This window comes from Syngnathus typhle, linkage group LG6 (genome assembly GCF_033458585.1).
Source record: "Syngnathus typhle isolate RoL2023-S1 ecotype Sweden linkage group LG6, RoL_Styp_1.0, whole genome shotgun sequence".
Taxonomy (NCBI): Eukaryota; Metazoa; Chordata; class Actinopteri; order Syngnathiformes; family Syngnathidae; genus Syngnathus; species Syngnathus typhle.
The window spans coordinates 15,777,384-15,800,120 of record NC_083743.1 but is presented as its reverse complement, the minus strand read 5'-3'; the positions used below and the strand labels follow the sequence as shown (position 1 = coordinate 15,800,120).

The 22,737-nt window shown below is 41.2% G+C and overlaps 1 protein-coding gene across 1 annotated transcript in view; it reads right to left on the bottom strand.

The window, feature by feature from the left end:
- The window catches only part of msi2b (musashi RNA-binding protein 2b), a 139,806-nt gene that overhangs the window by 57,552 nt on the left and 59,517 nt on the right, over window positions 1-22,737 (bottom strand). The window contains exons 8-9 of the mRNA XM_061281951.1: window positions 16,299-16,347; window positions 134-216 (exon numbers count right to left, since the gene is read on the bottom strand). Of these exons, the coding sequence (XP_061137935.1) occupies window positions 134-216; window positions 16,299-16,347 (132 nt within the window). The remainder of the gene's footprint in view (window positions 1-133; window positions 217-16,298; window positions 16,348-22,737) is intronic.

Below are 22,737 nucleotides of genomic sequence, written 5' to 3'. Positions count from 1 at the left end.
TTTGAGTGGGAGACCCTTACTTGCATTATACTACAGAAGCATAACAAATGTGTGTGTGATTCAACTTGTGCTGTCAATTTGCTGCCACACTAGATTAATCAAACACAATATAAGTACTACAGGAGCCACTCACCATTTTATTATTTATTTCATGATAATGGATGTCACAGACTTTCTCCGCTAGATCTTCGTTTTCAAATGTTACAAATCCAAAACCTGTCAAGAGATAGAGGGGTAGATATAGGAGAAAAGCAAAGGGTCAAAACTCTACAATACGAAAGTAGACTTGATGCTGGATGGATTATATACATTTATGTTTTGGGAATGTGGGAGGTAACTGGGCACAGGCACAAGAACATATAAACACCTGAAGGAATGGTGTCGAAATACAAGAAGTCCTGCCTAGCTACAAAAACAGATATGTTCAAACCTCATTGAATAAAGTACATAAGCAGACAAGTATATCCACATATTAAATCAATAAAAGAAATATTTTAAGCATATAATTATACCTGCACACCAAACCAATAAAGAAGAAATAACTAGACATTTTTATATATGGTAATGACAAAAGATTTTATAACTTCATGATCTGATATGTATTTCTGTGCACTTTGAAATAACAAATGTTTTTTGATACATTGCCTGAATAGCTTAATGACCCTTAAGAAACTGTTTAATGCATCCCTGATGTTATTCTAATTCATGGACACGGCCCAAGGTGTCTAAGAATGTTTTGTACTTGTCTATATCTTATGTCTTGATTAATGCTTGAAGTGACGTCGCATTTTGCCTATTGCTAGACGCCAGCCTTGGATTACTATTAGCCTTGGATTACTATTGTATGTACTGGACAGAAAAAAAATGTTTTGACTAATAATTAAAAATACGATCAGAAGCATAGTTAAACTAAGAATGTGACAATGCAAACAAGTACATGGAGTGTCAAAAGAACAAACAAACAAATGCATGGTAAGTGGTAAAACTTCACATAAGTCCGTACAAAGTGACAAAATTAGAAAGATAATGAAGGGACAAGGGGCAACCGTGGGTGAGGTGGGTGCACGTGCAAGAATGGAGGAGAATGTTTACAGGAAGGTCACTTGGAGATAAAACCAGCAGGTGCCAGAGGGAGACAGCCAATAACCCGGCCAAAGATGATCGTCAAGGCTGAAAGACGGAAAGGAAAACAACAGCCCCCACACACATCGAATCGCCCATAACCAGCACCCAACCCCACGGAACCAGCTCTCACCAAATCAGCACCCACTCCCATGGAATCCAACTCTCCTGCGAACTTGCCCCACCCCAAAGACTCATCACCCATCAAACTCGGCTCACACCGGCATGTGCAACTGAATATAAGCTGAGCAAAGAACCTTGAACGTTGCCTTTTCTGAATGGAGACTTTCTGCTCTTGAGCATGGTGGCAGGAAAGGCCCAGCGCTGTTTTGTACTTTCCTGAAAACAGAGCTTTCTTAACAAGAATTGTGATTGAACTCAACCAACCTGTGTAAGTCTAAATTTTGTTTTGGTGTCTCAGTCTTTTCCTTACATTGCAAAAGAAAACGAACATGCAGGGAGTAAATTGGATAACAGGTGATTGGCTCCAGGGCCGGTTCTAGGAATGCACATAAGAGGGGGCAGTCAGAAATGTGAAGGGGGCACGTTCTTTTTTTTTTACACATTTTTAACACTGTTAGTGTTTTCTTCACGGCAGTTGTTAGCTGTGTGTCCAGATCTCAACCTGGAGAAGTGGATTGCACTCTGTCAGGCCTCTACACTAAGACCTGTCTAGCTTGGGTGTCCCACCTGAAGATTAAAGCAGAGGCGTAGCCAGGAATTTCTCCAGTCGGGGCAGAAAATCTAACATCACCCACGCCGTTCGCTGATCGGCATCCGGGTCGGGGAGGCAAACGGTGAAAGGATAACATCGCGTACATAGAATAGCGCAAGCACATTCGCGCAGAACCGAAATAAAAAAACGGCATGAAAATAAAGAATCGAAAAAGCTCGATTTTTTTCAACCGGGGCGCACGGATTCCGAACCGGGGCGCCGCCCCGGCTCGCCCCGGCTTGGCTACGCCTCTGGATTAAAGCTTCTGCTGGTATTGCTCTTAGGGTCACTGAGGCACGCAAACCCCCTGACCACAATAAGGTGGCAATCTCTCAGGGGGGGGGAACATATAATATGAATGTTATATTAACTATTGTTTGAGTTGTCGTTAATCATTAGTTATATCACGGGTCATTACAACGAGTTTGGTGGAGTTTTTACTGCTTCTTCCAACTCCTACCGCGCTGACTGTGACTTGACACTCTCTGGCTGCGTCTTGCCTCATTTGCATACTCACAGTGATTGGATGTTTACGGAGGGGCGCGGAGTCCTGACAGCAGGCTGTGTGAGGACACACACTGCACCAACATGAGAGAAGAGGGGGCTGATTAACGTGTGTTTCTATCAGCGGATTTTTCACTTCTATAAGTTTGATTCGAGGGGGCAGGACATCTGTTTGAGGGGGCGTTGCCCCCTTTTGCCCCTGCGTAGAGCCGGCACTGATTGGGTTTGGCTTTTGCCGTGAGGCAGGGATAGTGCGTTTCCTAAATTGTGAACCAAATCCAACACACCACACAGATAGGCTGGAGCCAGAAACAAACCCTGCACCTTTCAACTATGAGGCGGACGTGCTAACCAATATATCTATATATATCCATATATATGTATCTCGGTGGGACACAATACGGGTAACTCACGATTCAATATTGTGACACTATCCCATGATACAACAATAATGCGATACACAATATCGACGATATCCACAATATACAGTCAGATTATTTTTTAAAACGATAAATCACGATGTGTGTCTCTCAAAAAGAAAATACAGTAAAACCTTTGTTTGACTCGAAGTCAGTCGGAATTCAAACAAAAAATACGAGATTTTTTTGCTTCGGTTGTCGAACAAAATTCGGAGGTCGAACCTTGCGAGATGAGCCGAAAGGACCCGAAAAACCCCAACCGCGCGGCCCGGATGCCGACTGACTCCGTTCGTTATTGTATTTTCGTTACTTTGAGGATTGTATTAACCCCTAATCATGCCTCCAAAGAAAGCAAGTGGGAGCAGTAAAGCCATCCTAAAACACAAAGACGCTCTTAAAGCAATGTGACAGTGAGTGCCCGGCGCGCTGCGGTTGCGCGATCGGACCAAATTAAGCCCCCTGCACACTGAGGTCCACTTAAATTTTGGAAAGTACATCAGGACTTGAAAAATATTTTCTAGATTTCAGCGACGGCTCTGTCACAATAATGCAACTAGCGCGATGCGGTTGTGCGGCGCGCTACGGTTGCGCGTTCGGTGGTGCGCTGCAGTTGCTCGATCGGACAAAAATGCGCAAATGAGAAAAATGCTTTAAAAAGGCGATTTCTTTTTTTAGTCTTGGAACGGATTTTTTTTTTCCATTATTTGTAATGGGAAAAATAAATTCAGAATTCAACCGATTCACTTCTTGAACCGCTTTCTGGAATGGATTGTGGTTGAAAACTGACGTTTGACTGTACCCATAAAAGGGAAACTGTACAATTGTCCATTTATTTAATGCAAATTTAAACTTGGCACAATCTACGAACATGTACATCTGCATAGTGTGTCACTTCCTCCAAGCCATGTGAATGTAAATGCTGTACAGCTTAAGAAATTAAAGTTCCTGTCATGAACATTCATGACTAGTTTTGGGTACACCACTAACAGTGCACTAATTTCTGACATTGAAGTTAATAGCAACTTAATTTTGCAAACCTCACTGGCGCCTTGCAAATGTAAACACTGTACAGTTTGCAGGTGCATTAACATTAATGACGCACACTGTACAGCTGAACAAATGAAAGTGCCGTAACATTAATAACTCCACATTGTACAGTTTGACACATTCAAGTGCATGAAAACAAAAACAACGTACTGCTACATTGACCCTTGCGGCAGGTTGCATACTACCCTAAAAAGAATGGTTGTGACGGTAGGCAGGGCCAGGCTGGCTCGCCACTAATGTTCATATTTGCCATCGGCTCCATGTCGTTGCACCACAGCTTCGACAGTCAGTCAAAACATGTCTTTACGTGAAAATTGGCCACTGGACCTCTGCCCTAGAAAACTTTGTTAAGTAAGCTAGCTGATCACAGAGTTCGGACTGCATGTTAGAACTTATTTTTTTGAAGGGGCCATGTAATTCAGTTGTGTTAAATATGAATTTAATATATATTTTTATAAAACAGTAAATTCCATTGTTTTACTAAGCTGCCATTGTGTAGACCTGGTATAATTGTGTTGTAATTTGGAAATAAAAGGAGAAAAAAAAATGTTTATTCACTTATTTTAAAATGACAGCTGTAAATTAGTAATTACCGTATTTTCCGCATTATTAGGCGCACTTAAAAACCTACATTTTACTAAAAAAATACACAGTGCGCCTGTTAATGCAGAGCGCCTTATGTATGGATCAATTGATGAATTTGTTGATCCATACTGGTTGTACACAGTGCTCTGCCAAAATGTTTCAGTACGTTTTATGTAGTACGACTAGTAAATTACAAGGTCGCATCGCTTCCCAACATTACGGCAACTGTGGTCAGGGGGCTTCACCGAATAGCCGTTGTACCCGCGAGGCTATTTCATTTCAAAATCGGCTGCTCCGTTAATGTTTCGAGTACATTTACGGGTTGATATGGAAAGGAAACATAGGTAAGCAGTACCAATGTGTTAGATCGAACTTTAGTCAGTTCCGATAATTTCATTGGAGATCGTTTGAGAAACGTGATTGTTTACACTTTGCTGAGGCTCAAGGGGGTTTGCGAGCTGAGGCTCATGGGAGTTTGCGGGTGGCTAATGCTATAATAATAGCTGCTACACGCACAAGGCTATTTCATGTCAAAATAGGCTGCTTTGTTAATGTTTTGAGTAAATTTACGGATCGATATGGAAGGGAAACATAGGTAAGCAGTACCAGTGTTAGATCGAACTTTAGTCAGTTCTGATCATTTTATAGGAGATTGTTTGAGAAACGCGATTGTTCACAGAGGGCTCATTGGTTATTGGCTAGTGGATGCATACCGCAACCCTAGTCAACCTCAGTTTGTTGCAGTATAGCTTCTATTTTATGCGCCTTTTAATCCGGTGCACCCTATATATGAAATAATTTCTAAAATAAAAAATTCAATGAGGGTGTGCCTTATAATCCAGTGCGCCTTTTGGTGCGAAAAATACGGTAACCTTAACCTGACGTGCCGTGAGTCTAAGTTTAACCATGAGGTCGGTGGGTCAGGAAAATGAGCACAACCGCCTCTGCTCATTTGAGAACCATGCCAAAATGTTTAATACATTTTTATTATCAACTTTGGGTTGCACATACTTTAGGTAGACATGAAGAGATCAACCTATCATTGACAAATGAAAAAAGAAATAAAGAAGTATAGCCCATGCAGGTGAGGCAATAACGGAAAAGTAAGCTCTTAGGCTCCTCCTCCTGCGCACCGCATTACCAATGCTTCAGTCACTACTGACATCAAACAAATCAGCTGTCAGGAACAATTTATCAGTGAGGTCCAACTAAATATCACAAACTGGGTAAAGAGTCAGTGGGTGGTGATGAGAATTCACTCAGGTCTTTCTATATAATGTCCCACAGTTGACAGTGTAAGTTGGAGCACAAAATAAAGCACGTATTGAAAGGAAAAGTTGCAGACCTTCAAGACAGGATTGCTCTGACAACACGGATCTTTTTTGAGGCTGTTTTGAATGAGCACAGTGGCCTGCATCCATATGTAAAGGGAATACATTCAGAATCATCTGAACTCTAGCTAGAGTTTTTTTTTTTTTGTTGCCCGTCCACAACTGTGTAGATTTTGTTTATCTGTTCTCTCTTTTATTGAGGAAGAGGTAGAAAATGGCTTTATACAAAGGCAGTAGCAAAGATTATTACATTTGAATTCAAACATTGTTTTTGATGAAATTGGGAAAAATACCTCTTATCAAGATTGACACCCTAACTAAGTGGGGCTATGCAATCCTTAGGAAAAATAAGTGTATGAAAGAAGAAGGCAAAAATACAGTCTGCCAAACCACAAAATGCATGAATTTAAAGGCAACTATTGAATGTTACCAAAGATAAAACTGGAAAGAATCATACACGCCTGCTTATGGGCAATTACAGTATTATTGCTAACAGTAAAACGCATCACTCCATGTTACTTTTTGTGACTTGACAGAATTGAGGGGCTGGTTGTAAATTTCAGGTTACAGTTGATTTGTGCAGTGGTGGCAGCACTTTAGAAGGCTGTGTGGATTGAAAGGAGCCTAATAAAAAGGAGAATGTCCAGCATTTATATTTATTGTAAAGCCATTATTAATGCACTTGAGAACTGACAATCTTTTTTCCTGACATGATGAACATTGTTTATTGTGTAACCATCACTCCATGTTAACATATGCAAACCAACAACTACTGTACACACATGTAGAAATCAATATTATGCAGTGTATGGATGAAAGGCAAACAAACAATAGGATATCCATGAAATGCCCAACTGTGCTTATGGGCCTAATGGAGGGGTGTCAAACTCATTTCACATTGTGGGCCACATGCAGCCTCGGTAGATGTCAAGTGGGCCGGACTGTTAAAATGATACCATAGTCTGCTATAAATCACCAGAATCTCATGTCTTTCCTTTATTTTTAGTGTAAAGAAGCACAAGCACAAGAACATTAGGAAAATGTTGAAATTTAATGAACATTCCTTTTACAAAACATTTCATGAAACACCTCAGATTTCCTTCGACAAATGTCTTAAATGTCTTCGGCTGTTGTGGTGTCCATCATTGGCACCAACTCAAGAAACTCTTCAGTAACAGTGAATGTCTCATCAACTCCACGAATAAATAAGGCCAGTTGTGCCACGTCTGTGATGTCAGTGCTCTCGTCGATTGCAACGGAAAATGCAATAAATAACTTGACTCTGTTTCAATTGGCTGTCTAAATCGGCTGATAGGTCCAAAATCCTCTCTGCTATAGTATTCTTCGTCAAGGTAATATTAGCAAAAGCTTGTCGTTTCTCGGGACATACAAGTTCAGCCGCCTTCATCATGCATCGTTTAACAAAGTTACCATCGGAATACGGCTTTGATTCTAATGCTACTTCGCTGGCAATTAGTTAGCTGGCTTTTACCGCTGCTTCACTGACTTGTTGGCTATGGATGAAAGTTGATTGCTGTTTCCTCAGACCCGCCTGCAATTCGTTGATCTTATCTCTTCTCACTTATCCTTGCAAGCTGTCCAATTTTTCGCTGTGAAGAGTCTCGTAGTGGCGTCGAATATTATATTTCTTCAATATCAAAACTTGTTGCAAACACCCCAAGCACAAAGGTTTTCCGTGCATTTCTATAAATAAATAGGACTTGGTCCATTTTTCATTGAAAATTCTACACTCCGTATGTACTGTTCTCCGTTTGGATAATGACATTTTGGCTAACAAGGGTGTAGGGGAGGGGTAGAGACCAGGGTAGAAACAACGTCGTAACAAGCAGCAATTGGCGCATTGCTACCGTCTGCTGTGTTGGGTCTGTCTTCTCTGATCAAGACAATGTTGTCTTCTACTCTGATCAAAACATTTTCCCCATAGCAAATAATCCATGAATTGCATGCATATTATTCAAAATATTAATTCCGTGTCTTTTATGCATTTTTTCACTTTCAAACTATCCTGCGGGCCTGATCGAACGCGGGCCTGATCGAACCTCCTTGCGGGCTGGTTCCGGCCCGCGGGCCATTTGTTTGACACCACTGGCCTAATAACACATTTGCCATATTTTAACACCAAAATATCAAATATTTCTATACCCTTTTGAATAAAAATGAGAAAAGTACACATTAGTTTCCGTAAATTTTGGACTATAAGCTGCAACTTTTTTCTCAAAATTTGAACCCTGTGGTTTATAGTCAGGTGCGGCTTATATAGGATTTTTCCTGTGATTTTTTGTGATGACTTGATAACTTTTATACACTCGTAAAAAGGCTGTGGACCGTATCCACCAGGCAAATAGTGCCGTATAATTCACACAAAGAAGAGACAGAACGAGCTCAAGAGGGACATTACTGAAAGGAAGCTTTTATACACAAACCGTCATTATGGGGGGCTTTTATAGGATTTTTTCCGTGGTTTTTGTGATGACTTGATCACTTTTATACACTTGTAAAAAGGCTTTGGACCGCTGTTGTGCAGCACCGCTTTGCTGGGCAGAGAGATATATGACACGGTCACTGGGGATAAAAGTGGTGTGTTGATCGCATGTGTATCCGCTAGGCAAACAGTCCCGTAAAATTCACACAAAGAAGAGACAGGAGACAGAACGAGATCAAGACGGACATGACTGAAAGGAAGCTTTTATGCACAAACCGTCATTATGGGGGACAAAAGAAATGCATATGATGCTGTTTTTAAGTTAAAGGCAGTCGATGTTGATGACATTGCGTTGCGTCACCCTTTTCTTTATTTCCCGATTACGTTTACTCTGGAGCTGTACGTGTCGCTCGCTAGTTTAATGTACTTTAGCGCTTGGTGCATTAATAAAATTAGCATGAACAGACCCTTATCATTGAAAATGCTATAAGAAATGCATAAAAGCGACGACGAAAGAGAGACTGAGAAAGTGTGTGGCGAAGGATATCTAACGCTATTCCAATCGGACACTGAGGAGGAAGACTTCGATGGCTTCAGTTCACAGGACGAAGATGAAGACGATGAAGTTTTTTACTTTTATTGGTATGCTTTTTTAACCAGCCCTGTTAGTGCTGTTCTACCGTGTTGCTGCTGTGTTACCGCCGCGTCTCAGTGACTTTTACCAGTATGTTTTTTTTAATCCAGCCCTATTAGTGCTGTGTTACTTCCGTGTTGCTGCGGTATTACTGCCGCATCACAGGCAGTGTTGAGAAAGAAATGTAAGGTATGTTATTAAAACTTTAAATAAGCTTTCTGTGTACTGTCTTTCTTTGGAAATAACTCGCGTGCACATTTCAGTGTTGCTGCACAAAGAGAAGATGGGCATAAGAATTCAAACACAACTGAAGGAGTGTTTATGACTTTGCCCTTGGGGAAATTTCATAAAGGAAGATGTTGCAGTTGGCAGCTGTAATTAGAAGCACTAGAAAGGAGATGAACCCTGGAGAATATAAGGCAGTGCAAGAATCAATAGCAAGAAGCTTCATTTGCTCCGTTCTTGTTTTCCAAGGAGAAGAGTTTAATAGCTGGAGGGGTGACAACTGCAGTAGTGGAGCAGCAAAAAACAACAACAACAAAGAAATAAGTCAAAGTCATTGAGCAATACAAAACTAGCCACCAGTGCCTTATTAAGAAAACATATCAGTTCATTGCTCTACTTTTGTGGTCAAAAGGGAGAAGATAAAATACAACCAGGAATACATAATTTGTAAGCATGGCAACATTGTAAAGTTACTGTCAGCAAACCTATTGCTGTCATTATTATTCCAAGTCTAATTAAAACATAACTGAACAGAGCCTGGAGATTAAGTATTTCCGCACAAACAAGTACCTTGTTTGGTGAAAGGAATTCAAGACTGCATGTAGTTCACATTCATGTAGTACCGCATTTATACCACATTTCACTGCAGAAATATGCTAAATAGATTTTTGAGATTTTTGTTAAAATGCCAATAATTCCTCTCCAAAAACACTACCTATTAGTGCTGTGTTACTTCCGTGTTGAGTAGTGTTTGTCTCCATTAACCCTTCTCTGAGGATCTCTGCTTGTTCTACTCTCTAAACACGAGATCCTCTCAATCCAATAAAACCTTAGCCAGTAAAAAAAAAGTGTATTGGGTGGGAAATTAAACCTTAAAATTAGTGCAAGTACCAAAATCATACCTGCTGGACAGGACAGAGCTGTGAGTAAATAAAATTAGTTTAGTTCAGTTTAGTTTATTGTTTAGCACATATTATTATAGCAAATAACAGTGCAAGGAGGGAGACGAAGCCTAGGGCTTATAAGGAGCTCCACTCCTGTACAAACAAAGTGCAAAACAAACAAAGTGCTGTGTCGTCAAATATCATTCGTGTTTGAAAAAAGTGAATAAACAAAAGCATAACAAGCTAAATATTAATTCGTCGTATTTATATATGCATATATACGAATGTGTATGTATACATACATACATAAACAAATACACTATACAAAATGAGAAACAAGAGAAACAAAATAGACACTTAGCGATGTTGAAGCAATCAAAGAGACACCAGGTAGGAATAGCTAAGAGGGAGCAGAAGAACTGCAAACACAAAATAACAAAACAAGGAAGAATCAGAGTATAAATTGTGGTTTAAGTTGATGTTCTTAGTATGGATCAGCTGAGTGCGGTGGAGTAATTATGGACTGGTAGGATCATAAGTAGTGAAGGTGCTGTTTCAGGTGCTTTCTAAAAGCAGCCTGTGAAGATATGGATCGGATATGGATTGGTAGCTCATTCTAGAGTGAGGGCCCTCTAAAGTGGACATCATATATATGGCGTGATGTTCGACAGGACGGTGGGTGGAGATTGTCCTTCTGTCTTGTTGGATAAGAATGAAAATCAGACACAAATGCGAAGAAATTATGAAAAGTGCCTGGAAGACAGTGTTTCCTATATATATATTTATGGATGAGTAAACAGGTTTGATGAATATTTACTTTATCAATTGGCAGTAGTGAATAATTTCTAAACAGTGGTGCCGATGGTTCATATCTATTTGAGAAAGAGATCATTTTTAGGAACTTCTTTTGTATGATGAGTAATTTGTTGAGGTATGTTGGATATGTGGCTGCCCAGACTATGTTGCAGTAATTGAGTACAGGAAACAGGAGGCTATAATATAGAGTGAGATGAGCAGAAGGATGGACCAAGGGACAAACTTTTCGTAAAATACCTAGCGTTTTCATGGATCTTTTGCAAACCAAATCAATGTGTTCAGACCAGTTTAAGTGTTTGTCTACTATAACTCCTAGGAATTTGGTGCTAGTAACCTGGTGGATTTCGTTATTGTTTATGTAAATTTTGGTCTGTTCTTTGGGGTAAGATTTATTTATATTGCAGAAGATCATGAAGTTACATTTTTTTATATTGAGTGACAATTTACCGTAATTTTCGGACTATAAGTCGCGGTTTTTTTCATAGTTTGGGTGGGGGGGTGCCTTATACTCAGGAGCGACTTATATACATATATATGTTTTTTTTTCACTTTTTTGGGCATTTTATGGCTGGTGCGACTTATACTCCGGTGCGACTTATAGTCCGAAAATTACGGTATTTTACGGTAAGGCGACCACGATTGTGAGTGATGTGAGTCACCCCGCTCACTCTTTGTTCGAGCTTCTGCCCTCTGGGAAGAGGTACAGAAGCCTGCGCTCCCGCACCACCAGACTCTCAAACAGCTTCATACTCCAGGCTGTTAGGATCCTGAACTCGCTTCCCCGTTCTGCGTAGCGTCCTGTACTTTTACTGTCTGTATGCACACTGGCTCTTATTTGTTGTGTTATCTGTTTATTTATTATTTATTATTACTCTTATTATTTATTGTTTGTGCCTTCTTGTTTTTTATATTGCGTCGTTTACTTGTATGTCTATCGTGTAATATGTCTTGTCACCGTGGGATAGAGAAAACGTAATTTCGATCTCTTTGTGTGTCTCGGCATGTGAAGACGTTGACAATAAAGCAGACTTTGACTTTTTTTTTACTTTGAACCATTTTGTAACAGCGTGCAACTCAGTATTCACACTTGCAATGAGGAAATTGAAATCATCGTGGGTGGCAATGAGGTTGGTATCGTCCGCAAATAACAAAGGGAGAAAATTTGAACAAGACATGGAAAAATCATTTATGTACACCAAAAATAATAGAGGACCCAATATTGAGCCCTGCGGGACCCCAAATAGTATTTTAGATCTGTTGGAAGAACAACCATTTATATATACATATTGTTCTCTGTTGGCGAGATAGTTTGTGAACCATTTCAGGGCAGAATCGTTCACTCCATATCTCTCTAGCTTAGCGTTAAGGATCTTATGGTCGACAGTATCAAATGGTTTGCAAATAATGGCCCTCTGAAAGAAGCTATGATTACAATGCGGCCCACGAAAAAAAAGAGTTTGACACCCCTGGTGTAAGGGAACGGTCTACCTGAGATGGATGCCCTCCCCGCCAGTCTCTGTTTGCCTTGTTGTGCTCGATGCAGCTTCAAGGAAGGCAGAGGTGACAGCCGCTTCGGGCAGAAAGGGGAAGACGCCAATTTTACGGCTTTGGCTACGCTCCTCACGGACAGACCTTTCCTCTTTTTTAAACAGAATTCGGAGTTTGGAACAAAGGAGAGCCGATCACTCGACTTGTTCAACCAAAAAGGATTTTAGACCTTTAGTCTCCTCTTTTGTTCTGAGTGGGTGAGTGTTGTTGTTTTTTCGACTTGTAATACTTTTTCCTGCATTTTCATTAAACCTTTTCTTAATCCTTATTTCGGTTATCGATTATTTCGTATTAACTATGTTGAGCATGGTTTTATATGCAGCAATTAGAACTTTTAAATGTCTTTATTTCCCTATCATAGTCATTCTTTAAATCCATTCATTTTAAAAAGATAAAGTGAAGGCAGCTTTAATCCTTAACATCAGGAATTGTGAGATCTGGTTTGAAGTAGTTACCTTGAGCTCAGCTAGGACGAGTGCGCTCTAGTAAATCAACGAATCCCTGAGGTCTTAACAAAGACATCTAAAAATATCCGTAACATAACAAAAGCCTCAAACAATCGAAGGGAACCATCATTATACCGCGGTTATTCTGACGACGTGCCTCAAATTTAAGTTACTCAGCACGAGCGTCGTTTGACTTCAGAGGGATTGGCGTCATAAAGAGATTATATTGATTCTTTTAGAATTAATTTAACTCAGGTGGTCAGAGACGGACGAGTCGCTTCACCCCGGCTTATCGAACCCTTTAATGGGAAGCCGGTCTTTTTAATAAAAAGTGCAGGTTTGACAAGGCAGAGGTACCTGTGAAATGATCTTTGCCATCCGACAGCTGCAAGAAAAGTGCAGAGAGCAGAATAAGGGTCTCTATATGGTGTTCGTCAACCTCACCATGGCCTTTGACATAGTCAATCGCGAGGGCCTATAGCAGATCCTTGGCAAGTTTGGCTGCCCAGAGTTGACCTTTATATGGGTCCTAGAAAATGGTGAAGCATCTGAGCCATTCCCCGTCAGGAACGGAGTGAAGCAAGGATGTGTCCTGACGCCAACCCTCTTCTCCATCCTGTTCTCTGCAATACTGTTGGACGCGTTCACAGACTGTGACCGAGGTGTCTACATCCAGTTCCGCTTCAGTGGCAAACTTTTCAACTTGCGGAGGCTCCAGGCAAGGACTAACGTGTTTGAGGCTCTACTGCGGGAATTCCTCTTTGCTGATGACGGTGCTCTGACAGCTACAACTTCAGATGACATCCAGCACATTGTGAACCGCTTCGCAGAATCCCGTAAGCGCTTTGGGGTGACTATAAGCCTGGGGAAGACAGAGGCCATGTTCCAACCGCCCCCCTCACCTCAGACCCTTGCTGTGCTCCTTCCACCATCAGTGTCCATTGACAACACGGACCTCAAGACTGTGGAGAAGTTCTGCTACCTAGGCAGCACAATCCTCAGCAACGGATCTCTGGACAGCGAGATCTCACTGCGCATCTCCAAAGCTGGCTCATCTTTTGGAAGCCTGACAAAGAGGCTGTGGCAAAACCATGGTATAAAGCTTCACACAAAAATTGCTGTCTACAGAGCAGTAGTGTTGAGTGCTCTGCTCTACGGCTGTGAAACTTGGACCATCTACCCTCGCCACACCCAGCAGTTGGAACGGTTCCACCAGAGGTGCTTGCGTTCAATATGTAAGTGGCAGGACAAAGTGTCAAACCTCGAGGTCCTGCAGAAGTGCAGCCTCCCCAGCGTTGAAAGCCTGACCATCAAGCCTCAGCTCCGGTGGGTAGGTCATGTTGTCCGTATGTCCGATAGCCGCATGACAAAGATGCTGCTGTATGGTCAGCTGAAGGAGGGACAGCATGGCCTGGGAAGACACCGTCTCCAATTTAGGGACACCCTGAAGGCCAACCTCAAGAACTGCAACATCAATGCAACAAACTGGGAAGACACAGCTGCCGATAGGGAAAGGTGGAGGAGACACCAGGTCACCCAAGGACTCAAGAGCTTTGACCAGGCAAGGACAGAAGCCATCCAAGAAAAGGGAGACCACAGGAAATGTGGTTCCCTCTCGTCAACACTGGACAAAATCCCCTGCAGTATTTGTGGAAGACCGTGTGTCCCAGGGATAGGGCTACGCTCCCACATGGGGGGCCACACTAAACGGAAATAACTGCTAGTCTACTCATCTGTCGGCTCGACGGGACACTCCATCATCATATATGTATATATATACGTATATACATACATATATATATAAAATATTATGCATAAAAATAATTTAAGTCAGCTAGTGGCTTCATCTTAACCGTGGCCCTCCTGAGGACAAGCGGTATATAAAATGGATGGATGGAACATTTCATTTTATTTTAATTTTTTTGGAAGATTTATATTTAATCACCAATTTAAAGATCAAAATTGTGGTCCTCAATTGCTCCTTACAAGATTAAGAATGTGCGATTAAATTATTAATGACATACATTAAGCTATGATTATTAAATGATAAATGTGGGACTGAAATGGGTACCTCACGGAGTGCCAAGCTTTAAAGAATACATTAACTTAATAATGCATGTCTCAATTTGAGGCAATCAGAGGCCGTGCTGAAATCATTGATAGCAATTGACACGGTGGTGGTCAAGGTCAAAAGCAGCTGGTTATTACCCAACCCTATTATTTATAAGAACCATTTCCACATGAAGTGCGCCCTCCAATACTCCTACATGGTCAGACAAAAAAATAATAGGCCAAGAGCACTATCATGCAATGAGGCTGCCTCTCACCCAAGTCAGACAAGAGAAGAAGAATAAAAATACTTACACGGTATTGAATAAAACAAACAAACGTTGAGAGCAGCCTGACAGAGTTTTTATGACTTAGAACTTAAATTACAGAAGAAACAACTAGTGTATTAGAACGTAAGGTGTAGCTACCAAGGTAAAACTGACATATGTAAAGTTTGATTTTGCATTTTGCATAACAATTTACAACTCGATTCATAATGCCCAAATGAAAAAAGAAAATGAAATTATGGCACCGATATTTAAACAAAGCAATATCACTATTGAAGTTATTTTAATGCCGCAAGTCTTCAGCTAACAAAGTCTTCGTTCATTAATTAGTTGTTAATGTTACAGTGTTACATAAACAACGTTGCCAATATGTGAAAAATGAGATGAGATTTTGGATATACTAAGGATTAGGCACTTTTTAAAATTTATTTGAATGTGTTGTTAGTGATTTGGCATCAATCACTTTTTAAAACTACTCACAATCTTGTCCTTAGCCCCTCTGTGTCTTTGTTAAGTCCTCTGTTTGGGGGCAGAGGGCTGTTTGCTAAAGCCAAGATAAGATGTTTGGACAGGGAGGACGTGGTGGAGATAACAATCCTGCCACCGAAGTGGCTCCTTATCAGACCACACAGGCTTTCTTCCTTCAATCTAGCTCCTATTCAACTTGGGGCATCTTTTCTCTTCTGCTTTTTCTTTCCCTCTCTTTCTCTTATTTGACCCTCTTCTCACTCTTCATCTCTCTGTCCTTCATCATCCAATCAATAAATGCCGGTGTAGATCCCTATTGACGTATCGTAGGGGTAAAATAGCCAAAGGGGACTCACCAAATTTAGGGAGAATAAAAGTATTAGTACTAATGCCATATGTGGTGTGTTTTGTTGGTGGAATCTATTCTCCAGCTGTTGTGCAGTCATGTCTGTTTGTTGTGTGTCAGCCAGCAGTGTGAGTCTCTACGATAAGAGGTCAGATTTAGCATGGATTGTCTGGCAGAGTGAACGCTATGTGTAATAAACAACAATGAACCTGACCTTCAGGATTGGAAGTATCTTTGAAGGAGTGTACTTATTCTCAAACTTGCAGAGATGACTGCTGTGTCAATAGTGTGAGTGTGTCTTTTTCTCCAGCATGTGTAAACGGTTCTGAATTGGACACAATATACTGACAAAAGCTCCCATATTTTGGCCATATATGATACAACACAGATGTGTACATTGGCATAGCAGCAGTTGCTAAACATACGTACCTCTATGTCGACTAGTTGTTTTGTCAAACATTAGCATGGCATCTTCTACCTAAAGGAAAGGGGGAACAGATAAGATTCTGCTCGATGAATTAAAAATCATTTTAAGCACACCACACTATACATACAGCACATTTCTCCATGCTATTTTGAAACACTGATACCAATTTTCTCATGGTTTTCAATAAGTGCTAACTGACAAGACGTTTTATAACATCCTGGTCAGTCTAATGCAGTGCTTAGTTAGCAATGTTACGCCCCCCCCTAGCAAGAAGAAAACTATTCGCGCCCCCCACTCCCCACCGTAACTATCCTAACTTGTCTTGTAAGTCGTAAAATGTTGCACTGTCGCAAACGTGACAGAAGTAACAATGAGAGCGCCACTGCCGCCTACTGTAGTAGATGCGCAATTACACTTTATTCTAGTACTGCCAAAAAAAAGCCTGTTCCCCAGGGTCACACGCGCCCCCCCAGGTATAGCACCGCGCCCCCCTTGGGGGGCCCCACTATTTGAGAAGCACTGGTCTAATGTAAAGGACTGATTGATTCTGATTGAACAGCTGGTCTGCTGTTGAACTAATGTATGTCCCTGAGATGCCCGTTTAGAATAATTTTTCTAAGTTCTATTTTCTTCTATGTCAGTCTACATGTTAGCTAAACCTGGACATGTGGCAAAGTGTCGTTATTTTTTTTCTCCTCTAACAGATATACATTAAGTCTGCCTGCCTTGCCTGCCTATCTATTCTCTCTCTCTCTCTCTCTCTCTCTCTCTCTCTCTCTCTCTCTCTCTCTCTCTCTCTCACTCTCTCTCGCTCTCTCTCGCTCTCTCTCGCTCTCGCTCTCGCTCTCTCTCTCTCTCGATCTATAAATTCTGTCTGTCTGTCTGTCCGTTCGTTCATCCGTCAGTCTGTCTGTCTGTCATTTATTTACTCATTTTAACTGATTAAACAGAATTTTGAACCCTAGAAGCTCCTAGTTTTTAGGCTGGCACAAGACAATGTTTTCGCAAAAATCATTCTTGTAACTGACTATCAAAACATTCTCCTCAATAAAGCCATGTATCAGTGTTTCCCCTGTTTTTTTGTCTTTATCAACCAAATCAATTTAGAAATTTAGATCCCAACTTCTGTTGACTTGACCTGAATTTATTTGAACTGTCGTCACTCAAGGAGGTGGAAAAAAAACATGCCAAATTCTTGTTACTTACCACAAAATATCTGCAAACACTGGCAATTAGAATGTATACATTCGATTTAACATTCTCGTATGACTGTGTCATTATGTGGATTTTATATTTGTCAGATATACAATTGGCAGATGAGAGGAAAATCAAGTAGAGCAACAGAACAAGCTCAGGTGCTCATTACAAACAAATCCATTACACAGCAGACAGCCAAAGACAGCTGGATGTGTGTTATCCAGGTAGGACTACCTGCTCCGTCCTGCTTCAATGACTACCGCCCCGTGGCACTGACTCCCATCATCATGAAGTGGCTTGTCATGGAGCACATCAGATCCATTCTCCCCCCCCCACCATAGACCCCTTCCAGTTTGCGTACCGAGCCAAACGGTCCTCTGAGGATGCCATTTGCTCTGCCCTCCACTCAGCCCTCACCCACCTGGAGAGAAGGAGCTCGTATGTGAGATTGCTCTTTGTGGACTTCAGTTCTGCATTCACCACCATTGTACCACAGCGACTCATCTACAAACTCGCCAAGCTGGGCCTCAGTATCTATTTCTGCAACTGGCTACTGGACTTCCTCTGTCAGAGGCCTCAGGTAGTACGTGTTGGTGACAATATCTCCGCCAGCATCACGCTGAGCACGGGGGCCCCCCAAGGCTGCATGCTCAGTCCGCTGCTCTTCACCCTGCTGACACATGACTGCACTGCAACTTACAGCAGCAACCGCGTGCTGAAATATGCCGAAGACACGACTCTGGTGGGTCTCATCACCGAGGGCGACGAGACTCAATACAGGTCGGAGGTCGACCTTCTGGCCACGTGGTGCAGGGACAACAACCTCCTGCTGAACGTCAACAAGACCAAGGAGATTGATGTTGACTTCCGGAAGGGTCACACCCAACACCTGCCACTGACCATCGACGGTGCTGTGGTGGAGAGAGTGAGCAGCACCAGATTCCAGGGGGTGCACATCAGTGAGGACCTCTCCTGGACCACCAATACGGCATCACTGGCGAAGAAAGCTCGGCGCCGCCTGTACTTCCTGCGGAAACTCAGGCGAGCAAGTGCTCCTACGGCCGTCATGACTAAATTCTATCGTGGCACCATTGAGAGCGTCCTCTCCAGTTGCATCGCTGTGTGGGGTTGTAGCTGCACTGAATACAACATGAAGGCCTTGCCACGCATAGTGAACACTGCTGGTAAGATTATTGGTGCTTCACTCCCCTCCCTGAAGACCATTTACACCTCCCATCTCACCCGCAAGGCGACCACGATTGTGTGTGATGTGAGTCACCCCGCTCACTCTTTGTTTGATCTTCTGCCCTCTGGGAAGAGGTACAGGAGCCTGCGCTCCCGCACCACCAGACTTACCAACAGCTTCATACTCAAGGCTGTTAGGATCCTGAACTTTCTCCCCCCTCCTGCGTAATGTCCTGTACTTTTGCGTTATATTCTGACTGTCTGCTGTGTGCACACTTGCTCCATTTTTGGTCCTCTTATTTATTATGTTATTTATTTATTATTCATTCATCGCTCTTATTTATTCATTGTTTGTGCCTTCTTGTTTTTACTTTTTGTGTTGTTTACTTGTATGTATATTGTGTACTATGTCTTGTCACCGTGGGATAGTGGGGAACATCATTTTGATCTCTTTGTGTGTCTTGTGAAGAAATTGACAATAAAGCAGACTTTGACTGATAAAACATTCGGCCTGTCAATGCGCTCATATGCATGGGAAAAGTAATTGTGGCAGATTGACAGTTGCAAACCAAATAAAAGCCCTGTCACTGCTGGAAAATCTCATTAAGGTCTTGACCAAGATTTACAATGTGAAGACTGCAACACTTTTGGACTAAAATTGGATGTATGAGACTTTACACAGGAGTAAGGTTGCAAATCTTAATTTCAAACTTTGTTGTTGATTTTCTTTTGCTTGATGTGAATTAAGTAAAGAAAAAAGTGAATATTCAAATCAAGTTTAATTACACTCGAAATTCTCATATCTTTTATGGGAAACTTTCAACTTTTGAAAAAGACCATCCAATACAGGACATAAAAGCACCAAGTAGTCCAATGTCTCTGCTTGCATAAAGAAAACACAATGCTCCTCTGCGTGGACACAAGTGAGCCCTGTATCTCTTTGTGGTGCAGCATACATATCTCGCTGCTATCTCCACTCCCCCATCACTGAGCGTAAATCGAGAGAAGGAAAGATGGAGACGACCTCTTCACTCTGTTGGTCAACTACATGTTTGTTCATCACCAAATCTTGAAATTCGTTGACAGTGATTGATACAACTATGTCGCAAGACTTCATAGAATACTGTTGGACCAAACACCTTTCAGTGTCTCTGAAATTGTCATCGTTGGGTGTTGCAGCTTTACTAGCTTCTCATAATTACAGATGAAAAAGCACAGGAAAAATACCACTGAATAGTTGCTCCTCAAACAACCACATGCAAACCTCTGCAGAAGTTTGAGTAAAATTTAGAGTCCTCCATGCATCCAAAGCAGACTTGTAAAAAGTCTATCTTTGTACGCAATGCCCATAAAGCCATGTACCCCCTACCACCGACACGCTTTTTCAGTGATGATCTGACTAGAAGACAAGAAGTTACTTGAGATTACGTTGTTTTATCTCCTTTACCGTTAAAGCTGTAATTTCCTTTCAGTGGTTGCCTCAAAAAACAGTGCAACAAAATATTCGGTTAACCGTGACCTGATTTTTTTTGTTTAGGGCATTTTTATTAAATTACACAGATTTATTAGATTTATTAGATGGGGACCCTCCCATCTGTGGTCTCTAGTTGGAGTTTTGAGTTTTTCTTTGCCCTCCTGGGAGTTTAAGATCAGGGGATGTTTGAGAATATTTGTCATTTTTCATGTGTCCTGAGTATTGTTAGTCACCTAAATGTTGAACAGAGGCTGTGCTGTATCAAAGTCAAATTCCTTGTTTGGCACGCTCAAACATGGCGAATAAAAACTCTTGAATCTTGAATTTTTTATGGAATAATTTGGTTGGACCACATTTGTTCATTTTCAGTCATTTCTTATGAGAACGAGTCCTCAAGTAATTTGGGTAATTCAAGTACCTAATTAAAAAAAATGCACGAGAAATGTTCCTGCCTTGGCTAACTGTTCATTTAGTTTGGATCATGAGACACAGAAGTCAAGCCAACTGCAACATTTGTTCATACAATAAGATGCCACCAACTTCAGGTCAACTTCAAAATAAAAGGCTTCCAAGTAATACACGTACATCAATTGCCGCTATTATTTTGAAGTTGCGTGTTGCTGCAGTCGTTGTTGGAGTTGACTAGACTTGTTTCTTTGACTGGTTAGCTGCTAGTAGTTAGTAGTGCTGTTGGACTACTTCTCAAGGTTAAATCACTTACCTTTGATGCTGAAAACCTTGTTGAAGTTGAAGTTCTTACCAATTGATCTTTAACAAACCAGTTTTAATTTATGTTGTGACCGGTCTGTGACTCGTCGTTTCTTGATGATATTATAAAGTTGCTGATCCTTTATGCTTTGTCTTTTTTAGTTATTAACTGTGTCATAAGCCTGATTCTATAATGTATCAGTTGCTATGCAGTTACTGTTTCCCGTTGGCCTGTTATGTCAACCTTTATTCCGTTATATAGACTTTTGCAGTATATAATCTCTGGTTACTCTGTGAGAAATTGTCAGTGCGTTGAGCTTTCATCCAGGTAGAATATCGAGTTATTTTGAGTGCCCAGCCCTGCTTTCTGTTGATTTTTCGATAACGACATTTACTTTTCTACTTTTGTGTTATGTCTGCGCCATATACTGCTCCACACGTGACAATTTTACTTCAAGCCATCCTGCAAACACCAATTAAGAGGGCGGAGAGAGTGAGCAGTGCCAGATTCCTGGGGGTGCACATCAGTGAAGACCTCACCTGGACCAACAACACTGCATCACTGGCGAAGAAAGCTCAGCGCCGCCTCTGCTTCCTGCGGAAACTCAGGCGAGCAAGTGCTCCACCAGCCATCATGACCACATTCTACCGTGGTACCATTGAGAGCGTCCTCTCCAGTTGTATCGCTGTGTGGAGTCGAAGCTGCACTGAATACAACATGAAGGCCCTGCAGCGCATAGTGAACACAGCTCGTAGGATTATTGGTGCTTCACTCCCCTCCCTGAAGGACATTTACACCTCCCATCTCACACGCAAGGCAACCACGATTGTGTGTGATGTGAGTCACCCCACTCACACTTTGTCGGATCTACTGCCCTCTGGGAAGAGGTACAGAAGCCTGCGCTCCCGCACCACCAGACTCACCAACAGCTTCATACTCCAGGCTGTAAGGATCCTGAACTTTCTCCCCCCTCCACCCTCGGCTGCATAACGTCCTGGCCTTTTGAGCCACGTTGGCTGCCTTTCACTACTCCTTCTGTACTTTTGCGCTATATTCTGACTGTCTGCTGTATTCACAATTGCTCCATTTCAAACATGTTGCTCTTATTTATTTATTTATTTATTTATTTATTTATTTATTTATTTATTTATTTATTTATTTATTTATTTATTTATTTATTTATTTATTTATTTATTTATTCATTCATTCATTCATTGCTCTTATTTAATCGTTGTATGTGCCTTCTTGTTTTCACTTTTTGTATTGTTTACTTGATTGTTTTGTTTGTCCGTGGACCAATATAATATAATATATATAGATACATATATATATATATGTCTTGTCATCGTGGGATAGTGGGAAACGCAATTTCGATCTCTGTGTGTCTTGACGGGAAGAAATTGACAAAAAAGCAGACTTTGACTTTGACTTTTTTGATATTTATAGTATCTGCAGTCATAATCTGCAAACAAACACAAGCACTTTTCTTATATTTGAATATCAAAGAGAACTGTGTTATTAATTTGTATTATAGTATTGTATAATTCACAAAAATGAAAATGTAAAATATACTAAATGCTTGTAAATACTTCACACAAAGAAAAATAGCAGAGTTGAGCTCCATCCATGCGTCAGTAATGTCACCAGGCAAAATTGTCCTTCTCGTTGTATTAGCGACAAAAGGAACAATAAGAAATATATTTAAAAATACATATATTTTCCGTCAGTAAAAGTAAATGTCCAGCAAAAATATTTCTTTCTACTCATACTGGCGCAGTAATTTATAAAACAATGGATGAAACATGGCTCATTGTTCATCACTGCACCTCCACACCAATCTGTTGAGCAGCAACACCTTTGACTTGTTAAAGCTATT